Genomic DNA, 22,710 nt, shown 5'->3' with positions numbered 1-22,710 from the left:
TTCAGAAGGAATATTGTGTCATTTGATAAGGTTTTTGATACTATAATTTTGGAATATATATATTAAGACACTATGAACTTAATTTCTGATTATATATATTTTTTACTAGTGAAATGTCTAAGAGAGGAGATTTGAAACTATGCCCTTATGCATGTATGGCCTTTAAGTTACTTACAACAAAGAAGTCATGTTCTCCAAGTTGTGATATATATCCAACATTATTAGTTCTTTCGTATAGTTTGAAATTTTTATTTTTTAAGGCAAAAATATTTATACGGCTCTATATATAATGTATAAATTTTCTAACAAGTCAAGTCATGTATCGAGTTTGCAGTACGTATATTATGGAAATGGATACCAATTAAATATTAGTGGACTTCATTTTATAAATCTCGAAGTATGACAGCATATTCCCCAATGGTTTGATAAATAAATAAATACTGTAAAATGTGCAAAATGTTTTGAAATCCAATTTAGTGACTTTGTAAATGTTCAGATTTTGAAAAGGAATAAACAACATTGTCTCTAGCTCATTATACCAAACTTGTGCTCACCTAAAAATTTATAAGTAATTGTGACATGAATTACAATCGTTTCTTACATACCTCATGATATTAAAATTTATTGAATCATTTAATTTGTCTATATATAAACTTTACTAAACACCAACATGACATACCACATTCTTGGGCCAAAATGGATCCCAATAACCGGCCATGACGAAAAATACAAATGACATCTTCTTATAATTTGTTCTCGTATATCTATCCTCAATTTCAAGCTGGGAACTTATATCCAGGACGACCTCCATCAAACAAAACGAGCCTGCAAGAGATGCAACGTCTGCCAAGGCAATCAACGTGACCGAACTTAACCGGAGAGCGCGATTTGGGACGGGGATGCTGGCCAGTCATTTTCACTACCCCATGACCAAAGGATATATCCTTCAAGCTTTAAGGAGTCAATTTGTTTATCTAGTAGTTCCACTTGTACGTTCAGATTCAGGGAGTTTGGACTTTTGTTAATGTTTCGACTGAATTTTAAGTATGAGCCTTACCTTTTTTTCGCCGAAGAATCAAACTTAGCTAGATTGGCGTGCATGAAATGAACAAAACATAACAAATTAGGTACCAGAAAAATAAGTAACTCAAACCATTTCAACGTGTCCGTTTTTCACTTGTTCTACAAATGACTGCATAATGACTACAAATTCATCTCATTATATCTCTAATTAAGAAAGTATAACAATAAACTCAACTCCTTTGTCAGGGATCTCATGTGACTATTTTATATCGCCATAAGTCGTCGCCCCAGCCCGGGTTCTGATCAAGTCCACAATAAATAATAGAAACTGAGGCTCCGTTTGAATGGAAGTATTTCAAATCAATGGATTTCAAATGCATTTTTATTATTTAGAGAAGTAGCACCACAAACATCAAATCCACTTATTTTATGTTTATATGGTAATTCATGGTAGTTATGATGGATTTCAAGTTCATTCAATAAAATGATGATTTAGAATCTTTTTTACTCCATCTAAGTAATGTGTAAATAATTAAGCTATGAATTTGAGATTTCTCTATGTTTCATAGTTAATACTAAAATTATAATCGAAATCCATGGATTTGAAATACTTCAACCCAAACGCAACCTGAGTTCAAACATAGTGATGTTCAGATTATGCTCGAAAAATTGGTTGGCCTAGATTCTAACGAGAACATATATATATATATAGCTAGCTTTCAAAGCAGCGTCACAAAAGCTTCATTTCGTGAAAGATTATTATTTCACAGTCGCGATTTATAAAACTGTACTAGACTGAAATCTCATATATTTACATTTATATTGAACTGAAACTGACTAATTATTTCAGTTTACCCATATTAATAAAAGGGGTACGTACTGAAACAACTTGTTTATTTCAAATCTACACTAATTAATTAGTCGTATTTTTTGTCCTAAAAACTTTGAACACGTCTATTTCTTTTCTTTCAACTTCAGGGGTAGGGGTGGTTTTTCGATATACCTTACTACAAATATTGGTATGAAAAAAATTCATACCGATACCGATAGTAAAATTTCGAAACTTTGGTACGAAAAAAATCCATATTGATATCGTATAGATACCGAAAAAAAATTCGATATACCGAAAAAATGTCTATATATCAAAAAAAATTCGGTACGGTATGCCAAAATTTCGGTATTTCGGTACGCTATGCCAGCTCTATTCAAGGGTTCAATTCTAGCAAATAGCTTGATCCACTTAGCATATATAAGCATTTTTCTGATGAATTTAAGCCATTTCATATATATAACATGTTGAAGAGATTCGCTCTCTTGAATCATTTTGGTAATTTTATCTTTTGAATAATTCAATTCCGTCGTAAAGGAAAAATAGTTTTTTGGTCCATTACCTTGTTTATTTTTTTTGTTTTGGTCCATTAACTTTTCAAAGTTTGGTTTTGATACACTACTTTTAGTTTTCGGTTATTTTCGTCCAACTGGCGACGTGACATCGGAAATTGCTGACGTGACATCAGAAAATGATGACATGACACCGAAAAATGCTGACATGTGAAGCTGTCACTTCAGTCATTGGACCAAAATAACCGAAAATGAAAGTTAGTGTATCAAAACCAAACTTTAAAAAATTAATAGACTAAAACAAAAAAATAGACAAGTTAGTAAACAAAAAAAATATTATATCAAAATTCAAATCAATTAAATAAACCTCTGTAGTGATCGTTAATTTTATTAAGTAATACGTCTAAATGATTGGCTTTTTACACTGTATAGAAACATTTGACATGATAAATATATAATATATAGGCCAGCTATATATATTGCAATTTTAGAAAGGAAAAAAAAATAGATTTGGGTTTTCATGATAATATAATTAGGTGCCGGAGTAAGCGGGGACTGTCGTTCGTTTAAATATGTAAAAATATTTGGACATTTTTTCGATATATTACTTACTTTTATTATGTTTCGAATTTGTTAATTAATCCTGTTCCTTTTTTATTTTTTTATTGTCACTTCCCAGTTCCCATAAATCCCAATTAAGAATGGCCAGCGGGGGGAATTAGGTTACCCGATCTTAAATTAGCTTGCAAGTGGATAACTTCGTCCATCGAAAGATGGTTGGGGAAGATTTGACATCATGAGTAGGCATAATTAACCAATCATTCTTCCATGATCTGCTGAAATATATTCAAAAAAATAATATAACACACTTATACGAATTCTTGTTAAAAAAATGATTTTTTTTCCAAATTAACTTAATTTTGAGTTTTTATACATTAACTTTTAACTTTCAACTATTCCAGTCCAGGCATACATCTGACAAGTCATCAATTTTTTTTTGTCGCTTCAGCATTAAACTTAATGAATCAAAACTCAAAATCAAACTTTAAAAACTTAGTGAATCAAAACCCAAAATCATATAAGTTTGTGGAAAAAAAATATATTTTCTAAAATAATATATATATATATATATATATAATGAAAAACATAATTGATATCTATTGTATAACTTAAATTTCCAAATTATGTGCGATCAATAAAGTAGGTTGTGAAATAAAAGCTTGCCTAATTACTTATAATAATTGTTAAACCTCGAGTCAATCAAAGGATATATATTATTCAATTTTTTTTAAAATGAATAAAAATAACTAAATCCCTTAATGTTAATAATTAACATTCCATAAAATTTTGCTGGTTTAATGGTTAAGACTGAGGCCCTGAGACCACGAGATCTCAGATTTGATTTTCGCTGATTGCGGATAGATTTTTCAATTTATTTAGGTAGATTTATGTATTTTTTTTGCTCGAGACAAGCACATCTCGAGTCAATGCTCAAGTTTGCGTGCAAATTTTATTCTTTAGTATTGTAATATGATGTAATTTCGAAATTCAATTTAATTTGTACTAAAAAAAACATTCCATAAAATTTTGAACGTCTTTCACATCCAATCAGTTTACTTGATTTGGTCGAACCGCTAAAGTTATAGCAAATTGGACTTGAGGCAATATAATAATATCAGCACACTTCAAATGTCTAACTTTCGGATAAAACGTAGCTTGTCACTCCACCACGAGTTAATATATCGCATTCGGATAATTAGTGGTGGCTGTGAGATCAATTCCATGAGAGCTATTTGGAGAAATTACATCTTTCGTTTCATTAAAAAAATTTAATTCGATTCACAAAATAGTCTCACGAATTTTTATCCATGATATGGGTTAATTACTCATATTTATAATAAAAAATAATATTTTTAACATAAAAAATAATAATTTTTCACGAGTAACCAAATTAAAAGATCAATTCTCACGAAATTGACTCGTGAGACCGTTTCACGTACAAGAGTTTTTGTGATTTCTAAATCTCTTTACCTTTACTCAATGTCAGAAAGTAATAGTAGCTGATGATTTGTTGGTATGATCAAATTTCAATTGTTTTTACAAAAAAATATTCTTTTATCTTTTTCTATCAAGAAAAAACGTCGTAAAATGATAGAGTGAGTTAAGACCAATTTATAAATATTTTATTTTTTAAAAAAAACACATTTTTATGTACACGCACACATCGTGTATTGTTGTGACTAATTTTATATTATACTTAATAGCAAGTTAGCAAACTTGAACTAATTTTAAGCAACCACTTTCAAAAGCTGCAGGTTAAGTACACTTAATGGATTTGGGTACCTAATCGATTATATGCAACAAATATGTATTGCAATGAATGATAGGGAAGCAATTATTCTTAAATTACAAGGCAAAATAATATCCTACTTTTGGACTTTGCTTTAATATTGAACTTAATTTGTGATGGATAATTAGGGAAAAATGTTTTTTTAATTTAGTCATGTATGTTTGTCACTTTGCGATTTTGGTACTCTATATTCTCAGATTTCAGTTTTAGTCCTCTATCTTTATTTTTTTTTTGGCAATTTTAGTCTTTTTTCTGATGTGACGCTGATGTGGCAATATGCAGTGCTGATGTGGAGCTGACGTGTATAGTGTCACGTAAGCATTTTCGAATAAAAAAGACTGAAATTACCAAAATTCAAAACATGTAAGACGAAAACTGAAATATGAAAACAAAGATGACCGAAATTGCAAAGTGACAAACATAAAGAAACAGAATTTTAGTTTTTTCCTAGATAATTATCGATACACGTGAAATCTACACGTTTTTTAGGATTTTTTCTTATAAAAATAAATATCGACCTTTAAATTCAATATTAAAGTATTACTTTAATAATGTGGTGAAGTTCCGGATTAGAAGATTATTGATAGGAAGAATTTTTCCGTACGTTATAAAACATTAATCATGACATTTAACCTTTTCAAGCACTTAAGTCGACCTAAGTTGCCTTGAAAGTCAAGGCGCATCACGACTCTAGATTGTAACACATTTTAATAAATGATATAAATAATATAAATAATAAAAAAAAAACCTTGAGACATACTATATATATATATAATCATCCTATACTTGAAGCCAATTATCAACATTTATATATATCTTGTTACTATATTCCTCTGCACCCCAAAATTAAATTAAACCCCCTCCATGGCTGAGACTGCGCCTAGACTAAACCTGATCATTCTCAAGGCCATTTTCATCCTACTCCTCGGCTGCTCAGCCACAAACAGCCGGCGGCACCGCCGCCAACCATGCAAGAAACTGGTTTTCTTCTTCCACGACATAATCTACAACGGGCAAAACTCCAAGAATGCAACGGCAGCCATCGTAGGAACCCCAGCTTGGGGGAACACCACCATCTTATCGGGCCAGAATCACTTTGGAAACGTGGTCGTTTTCGATGATCCGATCACGTTAGATAATAATCTCCGTTCCCCTCCGGTGGGTCGGGCTCAGGGATTCTACTTGTACGACAAGAAAGATATATTCACTTCATGGCTAGGGTTTTCTTTCGTTTTCAACTCGACTGAACACAAGGGTACCATAAATTTCGCCGGTGCCGATCCGTTGATGAACAAGACAAGGGACATTTCGGTCATCGGAGGGACCGGTGATTTCTTCATGACGAGAGGGGTGGCGACGCTGAGTACCGATGCGTTTGAAGGAGAAGTGTATTTTAGGCTTCGTGTTGATATTAATCTCTATGAATGTTGGTAAAAAAGATTATCAGAAAAAAAGTACTGCATGTACACATATATTACATTAATATATATGTGTGTTTATATGATCATTTGATGTGTTTTTTTGTTATATGTTATGAAATTTTGATTGATATTCAATAATTTTAACCCCCAAACATAGAGAATGTGATTGAAACTAAATATTGATCAACATGAAATTTCAAAATATTAATCCTAGTTATCTAATCAAAATGAATCTTCAGACTGCAGTGGAGTTAGATTATTAATACATATTGTGGAAAAACTTTCTAGACACCTAACTCTCATTCACAAAATCAAATAATATTTGATGTTCTACATATATATATATATACATACATACATACATACATATATCTATCATATATATATATATATATATATATATATAGATATATGATAGATATATGTAACCAGTGGCATACCCAAGATTTTCAATTAGGAGGGGCAAATTCAATAAATTTAAAAATGCTTTTATGTTATCATATATTTTTACTAACATATATCGAGATTTCATAATTTGAAACTGCAACTGTCTCAAACACACTTCGCTCAATATATGATATCAAACAATCATTTTAACCATATATCATCTCCCGACATATTACGAGTTGATGTTTTTTATGATTTTCATTGGTGAAAGCATTATCTCAACAGTTATAACGAATATTAATAATGCTAAATTTAAGATTAAATCTATACGTGACATGTCAAAGGATATAATTGATTTTTATTTGATTAAATCTTTTTTTATAGGCAAGCTCACTAATCCCAGCAACTTTAGAAAACTGATTGTGATTTCAAGAGTAAAAAATAAATTTATCAAATCAGTTATAAGAAGAAGTTAGATGGATAAAACTGAGCAAAATAAAAAAATTTTAATAGTAAATTTTATCATTATATATCGACTTTATTTTTTTTATTATAATTTAATGCAAATTTTGCAATGTATCTTTTTGAAAAATTTAGATTTTGGTTCAATACTATATAGTCCTAAATCAAAAAAGTAACATGCATGAACTTATCTTTTTGGTTTAAGGTACTTTTAGGTATTTAAATCCTTATTTATGAATGCATATTTAATGAAAAAATTGAAAACACGAAGTAAGTTTAATAAAATAATGATAACAAGATAAAGTAATGATTTTTTTAGAAACAAATTAATTAAGAATAATACATTTAAAAATGATAAATGTTTGATGAATATTTTATAATTGTATCTTACTAAAATTGTGTATTATGAGTTGAACAGATATAAAAATTATTTCTTAAGGGATAAAATATGTATTTTTAATATTTCAAAGAGGTATTTGGTGCAAAAAAAATCAAAATGTTTGCCCAGTCGAATGAGGCGCGTGTGCAAATCACTCATATGAAAGGGCACGTATGCTAATTTTATAAAAAGTTAGGGTTGAAGATGCCTATTAAAATTTCATATGAAAAAAGTATGTATTTTTAATACTTCACAGGGATATTTGGTACAAATAACTCTATAATAAAATATATTATTTAAGTCGTAAATAATATATTTGAAAACATCTGTGAATTGCATGCATATACTATGCGAACTAAATATATAAATTTATTCTTGAAAGTTCTAAATATTCATGATAGTAAAACTACACAAAAACTTTTGTGGGATGGTCTCATGGGTAAATTTTGTGAAACGGATCTTCTGATTGGCCGGGTCATCCATGATAATGTATTATTTTTTTGAGTAATACTTCTGTGAGATGGTCTCATCCGTGAAACAGGTAAACCCTACCCATATTTATAATAATAAGTAATATTTTGGACATAAAATGTAATACTTTTTAATTGATAACCAATATAAGAGACTCGTTTCAAAAAAATGACTCTTGAGACCGTCTCATAGGAGTTTTTGTCTTATTTTTTATGTAAAAAACATAACTCTTTATTGTAAATATGAGTGAGTTTGACCCGTTTCACAAAATTCAACTCGTAAAACTAATATTCAAATCATAAATTTAACAATTGATCCTAGCTAATTTTTAACCCTCTTCTAATCACAAAATGATTACAAAATAATATTTTTTAAATCAATACATTTAATCTTGATATATATATATATATAACTCACAAATTCCATAGAAAAGGAAAAATTGAAAACCACATAAAATGGCAAACTTGTATAGAGTTATAAGAATTAAAAAGATAATTATATCGGACAATTGAAGGATATTAGTGCCATAGTGCATCTCCTAAAATTCAAATCTGGTTTGCAAATTTGACATTAAAATTAGTTGGAAGAAAACTTTAGTCGCCAAATAGTTGGACGGAAAATGAATTAATAGATCTAGAATTTTAAACTTTAAAAATATTATTATTATTATTATTAGTTGGGCTGAAGATTTCGAGTAGACAATAGTGGAAGTTAAATCTATGCGACCCATGTGAAATTATACTTTTTTATAACAAATATTATTTTTTATTATAAATATAAATCGATTCAACACATCTCATATATAGATTCGAAATAATCTCACAAAAAAGCTATTGTTTTTAGTACATAAAAACACATTATTATATCATATATACATATGTTTTTTTTATTAGTATTCCTAAAATTGATGTCAAAAAGCTTTAATAATTATTTTAATTAATACAAAAAATCTTATAAAAATTATCTCTCAAATTCTTAATCTCGAAACAAATTAATCTTTAAAAAAAAAAACCGATCATGTGGTCAACATGCAATATCATTAGTTATGGAAAAACAAAAGTCGATCTAGCTGTTTTTTCCTTTCTTCACTAGCTGATATCTATTATGCTAATTAAATTAATTTTAAATATTAAATTTACTTTTCTTAAAATAATAAATAAAAAATTTAATAATTATTGCTGACAATATATATATATATATGTATATATATATCGGAGATATTTACAGGGGTAAATTAATTAGGAGAAATCAGAAATGAAATAGGTGTGGTTGAGTGGGGATGGATGTTTGTGTACAAAAAACACGGGAAGGTTCAATCCCAGATATGAATTTGGAAGAGGAACCTGGGTCCCCAATCTCCAGACCAGACACATATTCTAGAATTTTAATCAACCAAAAATATGTATATTGATAAATAAATAAATTAGAGGCATATTCCGATATCCTTATTCATATTTCATATAGATGATGTTAATTTTCTGTGTAAAAAAAGTAAAGTAGTGTTGATTTTTCATCCCTTTTGCGCGGCGTCAGACCCAAACCCTAGTTTTATCTCTCTGGAATATCGGCATAAGTCTTCGCTCTATCTTTCCCAAATCATCCAAAAGATGAATCACTGATCCAATCCAAGAGGTAAGATTTTTCCGATTCGAAATAGAATTTTTATCGCAATTCACTGTTTTTCAAGTTCTGTATTTGATTGGATTTTTTAAAAAAAATTTTGGTATTGCTTTATATTTTGATTTCTTAGCTTCGATTATTATTATTATTATTATTATTTACTATTATTAATCTGTTGTCAATAATTTCTGCTTAAACGTATCAATCATTTATATTATTGATCTGATTATAAGAAGCAAACGTACTTGTAGTTTTGAATTTGTCGTGTACGTACCAAAATTGCACAAATAAGATTTCCTATGATTAAGTTCCGAGTTTCGCTTTGAAATCGTATATCTAATTATAACGACCTGTTTTGAGGGATTTGAGAAAGAGGTGTGTGTTGGCTGGTAGATAGTTGAATTCCATTGGTTAGCTGAATCTGAGGTCCTGTTGGGCAGCTTATGATGTTTCGTAATATCATGTATATAGGGATAAAAGTTACATATCATGTATGTCAGAGCCAACTGATTTGCTTACCTTGCTTCTTAGAATCTTAGTGCTGAATTTTAGGGATGGAAATATTATCTAGCTGAATGAGTTGGCTATTCAAGAATTTGTTTGAGTTAGGTTATGCTTTTGATATTCTGTATGTTAAAACTATTTTTGACTGCATTTTTTTTCCATTGCATGAGAATATCTTGAAATTTGTTGCCTTTCATTTTCGGTTGTGTGCCAGAATAAATTTTGGAAGTGAAAACATAATTTCACTTGAGAAAGACTGCATTACCTTTTCACATTGGAGATGTGGGAAATTGCGCTTAGAAAGGCACATGCAATTGTTTAAAACTAATTTAGGGTATATAATCAACATATCTATGCTAGATCTTAATGCACATTAGTATACTTCTGATTTCAGCCATGTCTCATTGATAATGTGATTTTGTGACAGGATGCAAATCTACCAGATTGTTTTGAAAGATTTGAGCTAGTGAAAATTATCATGAGTTACTGCTGCTAATTGCAATAGCTTCTTGTTACCTTTTACAGCCGATGGACCGTAGTGATACTTCAGGATTTGTGAGTGGGGGTGTAGTGAACTCCTTCTGAGGCATTTTACCCTACTTTTGTTGATAATTTATAAAACCCGGAAGCCAGGAGACTCTTCATTAGAATTTGAGTTGCGGTTCAGATAAGAGTTTTGCTTGGTAGCTATTTGATCATGGATCCTAGATTCCATAATCTGGGTTTTGCTGCTAACCCGGCTGCAAATGCTTTCACAAACCTGTGCAATTCCATCCAGATTGGAGGAGCTGGAACTGAATTTATGTCTTGTGCAGACACAACCTTGAGACTTGATGCACCTGGATTTGCAAGTTCATTTTCGTTTCTCCCGAAGGGAGTCAAACGGAAATGGAGCTCAATAGATGGACCCATGGATCATAAACTTGAATCTTCACTGGGTCTCCATCTCGGCCATTCATCAAGCTCTTCGGACAGTAAAGGGAGTACTGCAACTGTATGTACCACAATGTCATCAGCCAAAGAAACTGAAGAAGGGTGCTCTATGGATCTAGAACTGGACTTCACTCTTTATCTTGGCGGGGAAAAATCACCAGACCTTTCAAAATCAGCCAACTCTAATTACAAATCGATGGATATGTGGCCTAAGGTTGATCTGCAGTTGAGCCTTTCCAGTGGGCATTCTGTATCTGATATTACAACTGTTCATCAAAACTCCCGTGCCCAGAAAAATGGAACAAATATGGTTCCTGCTGATGGAGCTTTGAGGGCAGACGAAGCAGGATCACCAGGAAGTTCTTTTTGTCCACAGAACATGGAAAACACTTACCTTTTCAATCAGCCTATGGGGAAAATCAAATCGACAAAAATTTCTTGTGATCTCTCATCAAGTTTAACAGCACCAATAAGCTCAGTCACCTGTTCTTCCGGGACAACACACTCACAACAGCAACGTAATTATAATAATAAACAGTGCCAGTTTCAGGGGTGTCTGAAGGGCGCGAGAGGGGCTTCTGGCCTTTGTATTGCTCATGGTGGCGGTCGTAGGTGTCAGCGTCCTGGCTGCAGCAAAGGAGCTGAAGGTCGAACAGCATTCTGCAAGGCTCATGGCGGTGGTCGACGATGTGAATTTTTAGGATGTACAAAGAGTGCTGAGGGACGAACTGATTTTTGTATCGCCCATGGTGGTGGCCGGCGCTGCAATCATGAGGATTGCACACGGGCTGCCAGAGGTAAATCTGGATTGTGCATTCGGCATGGTGGTGGCAAGAGATGCCAGAGAGAGAATTGCACAAAGAGTGCAGAAGGCCTTTCAGGTCTTTGCATCTCTCATGGAGGTGGTCGACGATGCCAGTATACCAACTGTGGAAAAGGAGCCCAAGGAAGCACCATGTTTTGCAAAGCTCACGGTGGGGGAAAGCGCTGCACTTTTCCTGGTTGTTACAAGGGTGCCGAAGGAAGCACCTCATTCTGCAAGGGCCATGGGGGAGGGAAGCGATGCTCATTCGAAGGAGGTGGGGTCTGCCCAAAGAGTGTGCATGGTGGGACCCTTTTTTGTGTAGCACATGGTGGTGGCAAGAGGTGTGCTGTCCCAGAGTGTACAAAGAGCGCCAGGGGACGTACTGATTTCTGTGTACGTCATGGTGGAGGCAAGAGATGCGTATTTGAAGGCTGTGGAAAAAGTGCTCAGGGCAGCACCGACTTCTGCAAGGCCCATGGTGGAGGGAAGAGGTGCTCTTGGGGACACCCCGGTTCCGAATTTGGCAACGGTGATGGTCCTTGCAGCTCATTTGCTCGGGGAAAATCTGGTCTGTGCACGTCTCATTTTGCTTTGGTTCAAGATAAAAGAGTTCATGGTGGTGCGACTACAGGAACCACCAAACCTGGTAAGATGAAACACATGTTTTCCGTTGAAGACATGAGCTTTGATCTCACGAAGATGGAGAACAGCATCGTGTCTCCCCCTGGCAGTTGGAGACATATACATCTCCAGCAAATGTATCCGCCAGATGGAGGCAATTCATCACCAAGTAAAGTGCCAGAAGGAAGGGTCCATGGAGGAAATCTCATGGCAGTACTAGCCGGCAGCCCTGGTTTCAACGTCACTAGTAGCAGAGACATGGCTGGTCCATCAGAGCCCAAAAAATCTTTCGCGACTCGTCAGAATTGGATATAAGATGGTCCTTGCCTATAGTTTTCTAATTCGTCTGTGAATAAGTGGGTATTAGCTAGGTTGTATTCTTGACTATTTCATTGCAAGTGGTTTGAATGAATAGTTCACCTCTCCTTGGTTTGATATTGTTAGGACCTCGATATAAACTAGGGCACGGGATCCTTTTAAGTGTGGCTACGCTACGTATGTCTAGTCATGTAAATATTTTGATTTTGATTTTAATTGTAAATATAAATTTATTGCCTTGCAAGTTTGTATCATTCTCCTCACGTTTTTCTTTTTTATGTGAGGCTTGAATCAATACTCCTAAAATGACCCTCTGTTGTGTTTGATATTTTACAAATACGGATATTCAATGTGGAGATGAGGTGGATACATACATCAATGTGTTCGAAAATAAAAAATTTAAAAAGAACACGGTATTAGACAAAAAATAATGAATTAATTAATACATTTTTAAAAAAAACATGGTAAATGTGTTGAACCACAACGAGGATTGATTTGTAATTTTAGAAGGCTGAGACAACGCCAATTTTATATCGAAGAAATGATAGGTGTTTGAACATTAAAATTGGTAAATATTTGAATATTTTAAAAGAAAAAAACTTAAAATTATAGTTAGAAGTTTTTGTTTAATAAACGTAAATTATCTTATTTATAATATTATTTGAGATTAATATGTTGACAAACAGATTCAGAAAATGATTATTTTAATTCTTTTATTTAAATTATTCAGGAAAATATGTTGCACACTAAAACCGTGGGGTGTCAACGTAAATATTCAAATCTAGCAGAATCAAGAAATAAAATTTCAAACTTCTGATAGCATATGATTGCTTATTTTAATGTGTTTTTTCAAAAGTAATCATAATATATGGAGGTTAAGTTTTTGTTTCAAATTTTTTTTTTTTTGTTGGCAACATTAGATTTTTTGTTTAAAAAAAAAAAAATAGAAAAATGGAACTCTCTCCTCTCTTCTAACCACTGATCGAATAGAATCCGACAGATTGTTTCTTTGGACTCCCAAAAGAAAATGTCAAGTGGAAGGTGCCGACACACACACACAGCCCGTAACAAACTTGAATCACTCTAGGGTTCTCTCATGTGTAAAATGCACAAAATCTATGATCTCCACCAACCCATATGCTCCGAAATTTAGGGATATTAATCGCCAGCCCGTCTGTAATCTGATGCTGAGCTACCAATCTCTGCCGCAAAGCCCCATACTTTCAACCTCAAGCCATAGATTTCGAGCTTTGAAATTCGCCCCCAAATCTGTTTTTCCTCATTCTTTGAGCTGTCCTGTGTCTGAAGCTCATCGCAGGTTCCCAACCAAGGTGAATTATTTCAGAAGATGTGGCCTTTTCTTTGCTGTGTTTGCCCAAGGATTTTATCTGCGTGTGATTGATTTCAGATGTGTGAAATTGAAGTGTTAAATTCGGATAGGAGCTGAGATTTTTCTAGCCAACTACTCATTTATTTATGTTTTTTTATTTTTTATTTACTGGTTTATTATTATTATTATTATTATTATTATTATTATTATTAATAATAATAATAATGGATAGCTCATAACTTTATGTTTGCATTGAAATTTGTTAAGTTTTCAAAATTTCTAGTGTACGAATGTGTTTGTGGTCTTTGGAGCAAGAATGCACTTATGAACTGGGTTTAGCTTGCTATATTTTTCTTTGTGTAGAATTTGGATAAATATTAGTTGAAATCCGGTGATTGATCAAATGTAATTGTCTAATTTTTTTAAGTACAAATCGCATAGTAGTTAAATATTACTTTTGCTCATTCAAATCAATCTGCAGATATCGGGTGTATATGAACACTAAGATTTTCTTTACCGTTATTCAAGTGAATTATATTGTGCATTAGCTTGCAGACATGTATCAGCTAACAGGTAATATTTCCTGTTCGGTTTATGTGCTGATGATATATCCTTCAAAGATATTATTACACTCAAATGAATTTTATTCATTATGCAATGGTGTTTCTTGGCATATCTACTTCCCTCGTATAGCTACATGTTTGTGAGCACGTCTTTCCCATTATTTTGGGCATTGACAATCTTCAACGTGTTTCTAAATCAGGATATTGTATTTGTAAATCCTTATCAGCTCACACCGATCCATACTCTCCAGCATACAATAAACTAGAATGTATTGTGTTAATTGGTTGTTTTAAGCCTTGATTTTTGGAAAATATGGGAAGAAATTAATGTGTAATATTTATTCTTTGTATTTCCAGTTTGTTATTCAGAGGAACCATTTATTCTCTTCCAAGTTTTAATTTTGTGTTTTTTGTTGGAAATATTTGACTATTCAAAAATGTTTTTGAGGGCAACAGAAATTTATGTTCCTTGGCTACTGTAGTAATTGATGTTAATCTGTCTATCGGACATTGTTTGGGCTTGATTAGGTTTCATTATGGTTCTCTTAATTGGTTGTGAAGGAAACAAGAGTAAATTTGATTGAACCTGCACAAAATCTGTGATAAGTTGAGGGACTAAGAGAAGAAAACCATCGGAGAAGAGGCTGGTTTTATGTAATGTACACATTCTGGTTCTCAATTGTGAATTATGCTGTTGATTCTAATGCTGGCACAAGATAGCAAATACATGATAGTATAGAGTCTTATAAGACATGGAACACTGAATAGGACTTATGGTGAGGAAAAACATGTTATAAAGGTAAGGCTAGTTCTTAGTTTGAGGTTTCTAAATAAAACTTAAACAACAGCAGAAACCCAAGAGGCCAAGACACCTGTCCCTTAGGATCAGAAGATTACTACATATTTGAACATTCTCTTGATCTCTTCCCTACTAAACTTGAGAAAAAGATAGGATAAGTTGTGGGGAAGGGAAAAACTATTTATCTTCCAGATTGACAAAAGGGTTAGCATCTGTATTGGAGCTTATTAATTATTTTGAACTTGCAAGCTTTCTTTATTTGCCTCCTGCTGGTCATGAATTTTTATATTTTTCGTTTCACACGAGTATCATATGTATGCTACAATGCTACAATGCAATGCAATGCAATGAAATGAATGCAAAAGTATGAAGTGTATGTACAAATATCACTGGCCTTTTATACAGTGTTCTAATTTGTTATTTTGTACACAGAAGTGGAAAATCCTGTGCTTTCGGCATGAAGAATTTTTATCTGGCTCCCCAAACTCTGATTCTGGTGAGAAAATCCTACAGGAGTCGGAGAAGTCAGAAATTAGCAAACCAAATATTGAAAAAAGAAATTGGGTGCCAAAGTTTAGAGAGGTAGGAATACCTTTCCTTTACCTGGTGTTTCTTGAAATTTTTTATCGGGTTGCTGTTGGTACTGATTTGCCATGGGCCATAAGAACTCGAATAATAATAGTAGATAATGACCAAAATCCTAATGTACTCTGGACGTGGCAAATATGAATTACCATTTATCTTTGTTTTGGAGCGAACAGATTAGCTATTTGAGTATATAAAGGAAAATGAAAATCACAAGAAGGGTGTGACCACGGATTCATCATTTTTTACAGGCTGTAGATGCGCTGTTAAAAGTGATAGGAAAACGGTGGACTGTACCGTGGACTGCAGAGACCATCCTTCAAGTAAGGGTGTTCCTTTTCCTCTAATATGTAACAATTTCTCCTGAAAAGCTTGTGATGATCTCGTCTTTAAGAAGTAGCAGTTGCCTTTGCTTTGCCCGTGCCCGGGGCCCAGCTACAATATATATCAAGTTTTCAACGTAAAAAGAATATCAGGTTTATGTGTTGTGATACTTGTGTTTGGGTTATAATTGGTCGTATTGTGTCTTTAGTTGTTATTTGCGAGAATTAGTTGGCTAACTGAAAGGATGACATACAATTAATATGATCTTCGGTGGTAAACTTGTAAAAAAAAATTCTATTTGAGTAGAAATTTTTATCATTCGTGATATCTGAATCTTTATTCTTTTCCATTCATTGCAAGAGTATGCATTGAGACAGCTAAAAATTGATACTTTGAACTTTCATGAAGGCCGTCACCATGATTCAAAGCATGACTGTTTGTCTACAGAACCTAATAAGTAATAATCAATTAATCATAGGGCACTGTCTTACAAAATTTGTTAGCCCCTGCCAAGAACTTTGCCCTGTAAAATTTTACTTCTATACAAAAATTGGAGTGATCAGTTATTTATAGAGGCTCTCTTCAACGTTAGTAGGTAACTTGTAGTATAATTGCTAAGGCTTAATGGCTTTACGGAGATGCTATTGGATTCTTGTATGATAAGTTCTGTCCCTCAATCAACAAGGTTTCTTCAGCATTTGGTTATAGAATATAAATTTACGCCAACTCAATAGTAGTGGTTGAGGATTCATAATATAACATGTTTTTAGAATAGTGTTTTGTTCAGAATTAGAACAATGTAGTGAAACTTTCTGGTGATGCAGGTTACACTCCTTTGGATTATGTCATTCTGGTTCATTGGTTCGTGGATGATCCCATTTGCTGCACATATTGCCGGCTTCAGCAAAGAAACACTGACCTTCAGAGGGCAAGCTTTGTTCAGCCTTTTAACAGACGTAACCGAAGGCCTAGCTGGAATTCTAATACTCTACCGCTCTTTGTCTCGATTCCGTCCCCTCTCATCGGATTGGTTTAGATTTACCCATAAAGGAAAGTGGCTATTTGATGTTTTGCTTGGGTGCTCCATGTTTCCATTAGTGAACCGTCTCTCTCAGTTCAACCTTGATCTATTGCCAGTTATGCCTTCCACTCCCCTCACACTCTCTAGTGTTGAGCAGTCTATAATGGCACGTGATCCAATTGCAATGGCTCTTTATGCACTAGTACTTGTCGTGTGTGCCCCTCTGTGGGAAGAAATCGTATTCCGAGGCTTTCTTCTACCTTCTTTGACTAAATACATGCCGGTGTGGTGCTCCATTTTAGTCAGTTCAGTTGCTTTTGCGCTGGCACATTTTAACGTACAAAGAATGTTGCCACTAATATTTCTCGGGGTTGTGATGGGTGTAACTTATACGAGGTCAAGAAATCTATTACCCTCCATGCTCTTGCACAGTCTGTGGAATGGCTTTGTATTCCTGGATTTAATGAAATGAAAGAACAGATTTTTTCCCTCCTGTTTCGTATACTAATCCATACTCTATGTAGTATTTCGCCTCGTTGAGAAAAGATGGAAAACAGATCATCGATCCGTTTTGGAGGTGATTCTTGGGCTATGGCCGACTGTAAATTTTACCAGCTCGTTTGCAAATGATGGTGATCGAGATGCCCGAAGCTGGATGGACGCAGTCGAGATAATCCACCATTTATAGTTTGGCTTGCATGATGGGGCGAGCCGTGAAATTATTCGGATAGACTGTAATCTGTGTATTCGTCAGTGTAGTGTCTGCTTCTATTATATTATTTCATTGTCTCTCTGTGGACGAAGAAACAAAGATTATACCATAAATTTTCATTGATATTATTTTATTGTCTCTCATAGGACAAAGATATTGTCGTAATTGAGGACTGGATTTAAATTCTATTACCCAACTCAAGTATAATTAGGAAAAGTTGGATTAAATGTTTAAGTATCATTTTTGTGTTACGCGATAGTCTTTTTCAAACTGAAAAGTTCTAATTATAAAAGTTTGAGAGAAAATATCTTTAACATTGAATTTATAATAATGTCGTATCAAATATACTATTTTATAATAGTTGAAGCATCTCTAGAAACTGTCCAAAGACACCATTTTTTGTTTCAATTTTATCCTTCTTTCATTTTTCTTTAAATTAGGCTTTTTTAATATAAAAAAAAATCAATTTGTATTTAATTTTCATATTTGGCTTGCATTCTATTTTATTCACTTGCTATATAATGTAAACTGCATTATCGAGAAAGATATCATACAAAAAATCATAAATTATATTCCGATTATTTGCAACTAGTTAAATTTTAAATTGTTTTTTTAAAAAAATCATACATTATTTTTTTTTATTGTTGAGTAGATATCATACACAATATTTTTATAATAAAAACCTCATCGTATCATATTAAAATATATATTAAAGTTTAATCATTTCACACACGCAATGCGTTTATCTCAGTCACTAGTGGCGTATCAAATAAGATGCAGATACATTGGATAGATTTCATTGAAATAAACCTAAGATGATTGTCGGTTCAAATTCACCATTTAAATCATCCTCAAATCAAAGTCTTCCTTTCAAATGAAATTCTTATATTCAGGGCAACCTTATATACTTTGAATATTTCCTATTTGATATTCAATCATACCACAATATCTTGTTATGTATTTTATTAATCCCAAAAAAAATCTCTCCTTTAAGTCAAATTTGACATATTATAACATCTTTGTTCAATGAATTTATGCATTAAATTCATTGAACATGTCTTGTTGCTGATAATAGTCAGGCTAATGTGGATAATTGGAGGACTCACATAAAATCAAATCAATTTCTACAAATGGTCACGGCTGGAGGGAAGTTCTATGCTTGCAGATGGGGAGTATCAACAGCTCCCAGATGATTTGCAGATCAAATCATCCGTTCTTGATATAGCAACTCCAAAAACAACATAAAATTTTCCCACGGATTGAATCACTTCAAACATCTCCTAAACTAAATGTTATCCCAAGAACAACATAAAACTTCCCCACGCTCGGGATCACTTCGAACATCTCCTAACCTAACATGACAACATGGATTTTGGGTTTTTTCTTAAACTACGACTATGATGAAACCAAAAGACAAAGGAAGGCTGGTCTTGTACAATTTCGAGGCATGGTGTGCACCCAAAATAGATATTTTCGTCCGGACCTGCAGAAAAAAGACAAGTGGCACAATGGTAATTTCAAAGATCAATCTGGGGAACCTGATTGGCTGTGTAACGCGGTGCACCGGGTCCATGAAACAGTGGAGTTCCATTGATTTTTGCACCACGTACATACTTCTGAGGCGGCCATCTGGTGAATCACACCCTTTATTTTATCCCTTATTTTTGCCACGTCATCCCACACCTACGCGCCACCCGTCCCCTCAACCATGGGTCCATGTCCTTACTATTAAATAAATAACAATATGTCAATCATACATTTATTTATTTATATTATATTATATTTATTATTATATATTATATTATGTCTATTCTTTATTTATACGTAGCTTCATATCTACTTATATATATATATAATTAAAAAAAGGAATAGATTCAAAAAAGATAAAAGAACTGTAAAATATCTTGGGACAATACGGCAAATTATTATGGTTGAAACGTTTTTTTTTTTCAATTTTTTTTTTAATTTGATGCATATTTATTTACTATAATATAATATAAAATGTTAAATTTGTAATATGTGATACTTTTTAAATTGAAGTGTTATTTTTTTTTATTAATTTCTAAACTTTCGTATTATCTTTATTTTAATATAAATCCAGTTATTATATGGTAGAAACACGCAGCAAATTCACCCGAATATTAATATATTAATCCTTTACTATTTATTAAAGTTGAATGTATTAGAGTAACTAAATGGTATTATGATATGTTTTTAAAAATATCTAAACCACCCTCATCTCACTTCTTCACATTCTCTCGGTTCTAGATTTTAACTTCTAACTAATTCACTTCTTATTTCTCTCCCAAATCCCAAACATATTCATTTTTTTTTCTTTTTTTCTTAATAATATTTCTTATTTTTCAGATCTAAGTGAAATATATTTTTCAATCCAACATAAAAATTATACTCAATTTTTTTTAATTTTTAGCGAATACTATCTTCTTTTTTTTTCATTGTTTTTGTTGATATCTTTTATCGCACACATAATGTGTGTGTTTATTTGCTAGTATATATTATAGGAAATATATTATAGGGAAGTGATGTAGCCAATAAGAGAATCAAGTAAAAGTTTTGATCTGTGGAGCAAATAAAGTAGCGACAAGCAATTTATTTTAGCTTGCAGGTGTTTGCTCTATGAATATAGAGTTTCTTTAAATTGGCATGACTCTCTGTCCTGTGTTATATTTCATCGTATTTTTTTCCTTGTTTTCTTTTTTTCGAGGAGTGCAACTTATCAGTTTTCTCGATGCGGATGTATTTTTCGGCTCTAGACAACAGCTCCTCCAAGGTGTTCGGGGATTTTCCTGCTATAGATTCCTTGAACCTTCCAGGACGCAAGTTATGCTGCATTATTCCAGATAATATATCGTGGTTCACAAGTGGGACTTCATGAACCGCGTAAGTAAATCTCTTAATATAGTCTCTCAAACTTTCCCCTTCTTTTTGAAGAATTGTGAATAAGTACGCTGCTGTTTTCGGGTATTGTTTGTTAATTGAGAATTGTTGGATGAAGCGCTGGATGAGTTGCTCCAAGTTGGCGATGGATTCGGACAACAGCTTATTGAACCATGTGAGAGCTCGCCCTGATAACGTTGTTCAGAATATCTTGCAGTAAGCAGCATCTGTGATGTCATACAAATCTGTTTTTGCGTAGAATTTGTTAATATGATCTTGAGGATCACTAGTTCCATCGAATTCAGGTAGGCTGGAGATTTTGACACCCTTAGGCAATGTTTCAGATAGAATGACGTTAGTGAACGGGCTCCGACGTGCATGCAAGATTGCTGACGAATTCTCTCCAGTTACATATGTGTGAGATCCATCTCCACGGGTTGGATTAGTGGTTTTGTTTTCGTCAGAGACGTCGTGAACTGTGTGACCACTTGCTTCTCCCTCTTTAGGAGTAGTATTTTTCTCGATCCCCTCAGGATCTTTGTCATTCACTTTAGACTTGGTTTTTTTTGGGTCTTTGTTATCTGGGTCATGAGATGAGAGCCCTTTTCTATGAGCTCTCTTGTTGGTGCTTCGGTGTTGACGGCTTTCCACGAACTGAGCGATCGCTTTAGTCGCTGCGCGTGCGGATGTTCCTTCCATTAAGGTTGTCAACTTTTCCTTTGTAAAACTAAATCCAGGCGGTGGTTTGGAGATTGTAGGTGAGTCTCCATTGCGATTATTTCCTTGAGATGTTTGTGGTGAGTATGCATTCTCAATGATGCAGTGAACAATCTCCCACAGACGGCGCCAAGCTGATGTAGCCAAAAATTGATATCACCCGATTAGAGAGAATCAGGGTGATTTGTAGAGATCCGGATGATTGGATTAATACTTGAACTATTCCAAAGACCGAACTTCGTGAGTTGTTACCTGCATCACAAAGCAAAGTGAGTGGCGCGGGGGTTTTCCGGCGAAGACATTCCGACGCTCAAGTCAGTATTTGCCCAATAAAAGTTCTAGAGAACCAGAGCATGTGATTATAGAGTGCGCACCTTAATAATAAGATAACTTGAAACTATTTATAGATAGTCAGAGAGTTTCATGGGTTTGAGACTCTTATGGGCTTTTAGGTATTTATGGGCCTTGATAAAGTGTCTAAATAAATATCGGAGTAAAATGTGACCCATATGGATTGAGTCATTGGGCTTGGGCCCGGGAGAAAGTTAAATTGGATAAAAACCCATCAGGAAGGCTCTGATAAATATACCGATTGGAAAATTTTAATATTAATAATCTTAAAATAGTACTCCACAAGTGAAGTATTGAGGGTGAGACTATGCTCCACCAGGTGTGCTACATCTGGTGGAGCTTAAGCCGACCCACATGTTATCATGTGGGACTTCTCTTGATCCAAGGGCTTAAGCTCCACCAGGTGTGCTAAATATGTGGGTCCTATTGATCTAAGGGTTATACTGCACCTGGAGTTTTACTCCAGATGCAGCATAATCTCACCCGAAGTATTGTCCTTAGGTTGGATGACAGTTATCCTACGAAAAACATTTAAAAAATAGTCTTGTTACCTTCATTAAAATTTGAAAATCTTGTTTAATATTCTTAATTTTTTAGTACGGGCCTTTTGAAATATATTTAAATAAAAAAATATTTAAAATCAAGCAATATTATATTTTATATTATATTATATTATAATATATAAATATATAAAGTAAATAGTCACACCTATCAAAATTGTGAGCCGACTGCTGCAGAGAATAAATAACGTGTCATCATATCAAAACAATAGTTT

General features: G+C 33.3%; 3 protein-coding genes across 4 annotated transcripts; all 3 read left to right on the top strand.

Moving 5' to 3' along the window:
* The first annotated feature begins 5,536 nt into the window (after nucleotides 1-5,536).
* Nucleotides 5,537-6,219, top strand: LOC140872805 (dirigent protein-like). The gene has a single exon (XM_073275699.1). The coding sequence runs from the start codon at nucleotides 5,579-5,581 to the stop codon at nucleotides 6,146-6,148; it is 570 nt and encodes a 189-aa protein (XP_073131800.1). The 5' UTR covers nucleotides 5,537-5,578; the 3' UTR covers nucleotides 6,149-6,219.
* A 2,969-nt stretch (nucleotides 6,220-9,188) lies between these two features.
* LOC140872754 (uncharacterized) lies at nucleotides 9,189-12,878 on the top strand. Of its 2 annotated transcripts, none has more exons than XM_073275637.1 (2): nucleotides 9,189-9,466; nucleotides 10,484-12,878. In XM_073275637.1, the coding sequence occupies exon 2, from the start codon at nucleotides 10,656-10,658 to the stop codon at nucleotides 12,630-12,632; it is 1,977 nt and encodes a 658-aa protein (XP_073131738.1). In that variant the 5' UTR covers nucleotides 9,189-9,466; nucleotides 10,484-10,655; the 3' UTR covers nucleotides 12,633-12,878. The 2 variants fall into 2 exon arrangements, with proteins under 2 accessions (XP_073131738.1, XP_073131737.1); XM_073275636.1 differs by having other exon boundaries at nucleotides 10,386-12,878.
* Nucleotides 12,879-13,634: 756 nt separating this feature from the next.
* Nucleotides 13,635-18,097, top strand: LOC140872781 (uncharacterized). Its single transcript, XM_073275667.1, has 4 exons — nucleotides 13,635-13,966; nucleotides 15,760-15,909; nucleotides 16,164-16,235; nucleotides 17,061-18,097. The coding sequence occupies exons 1-4, from the start codon at nucleotides 13,754-13,756 to the stop codon at nucleotides 17,727-17,729; spliced, it is 1,104 nt and encodes a 367-aa protein (XP_073131768.1). The 5' UTR covers nucleotides 13,635-13,753; the 3' UTR covers nucleotides 17,730-18,097.
* Nucleotides 18,098-22,710: the final 4,613 nt, after the last annotated feature.

The sequence above is a fragment of the Henckelia pumila genome, unplaced genomic scaffold, assembly GCF_033568475.1.
Source record: "Henckelia pumila isolate YLH828 unplaced genomic scaffold, ASM3356847v2 CTG_477:::fragment_1, whole genome shotgun sequence".
Lineage (NCBI taxonomy): Eukaryota > Viridiplantae > Streptophyta > Magnoliopsida > Lamiales > Gesneriaceae > Henckelia > Henckelia pumila.
Note: the sequence above shows the minus strand (reverse complement) of the source record. Positions and strands in the feature narration are given on the sequence as shown.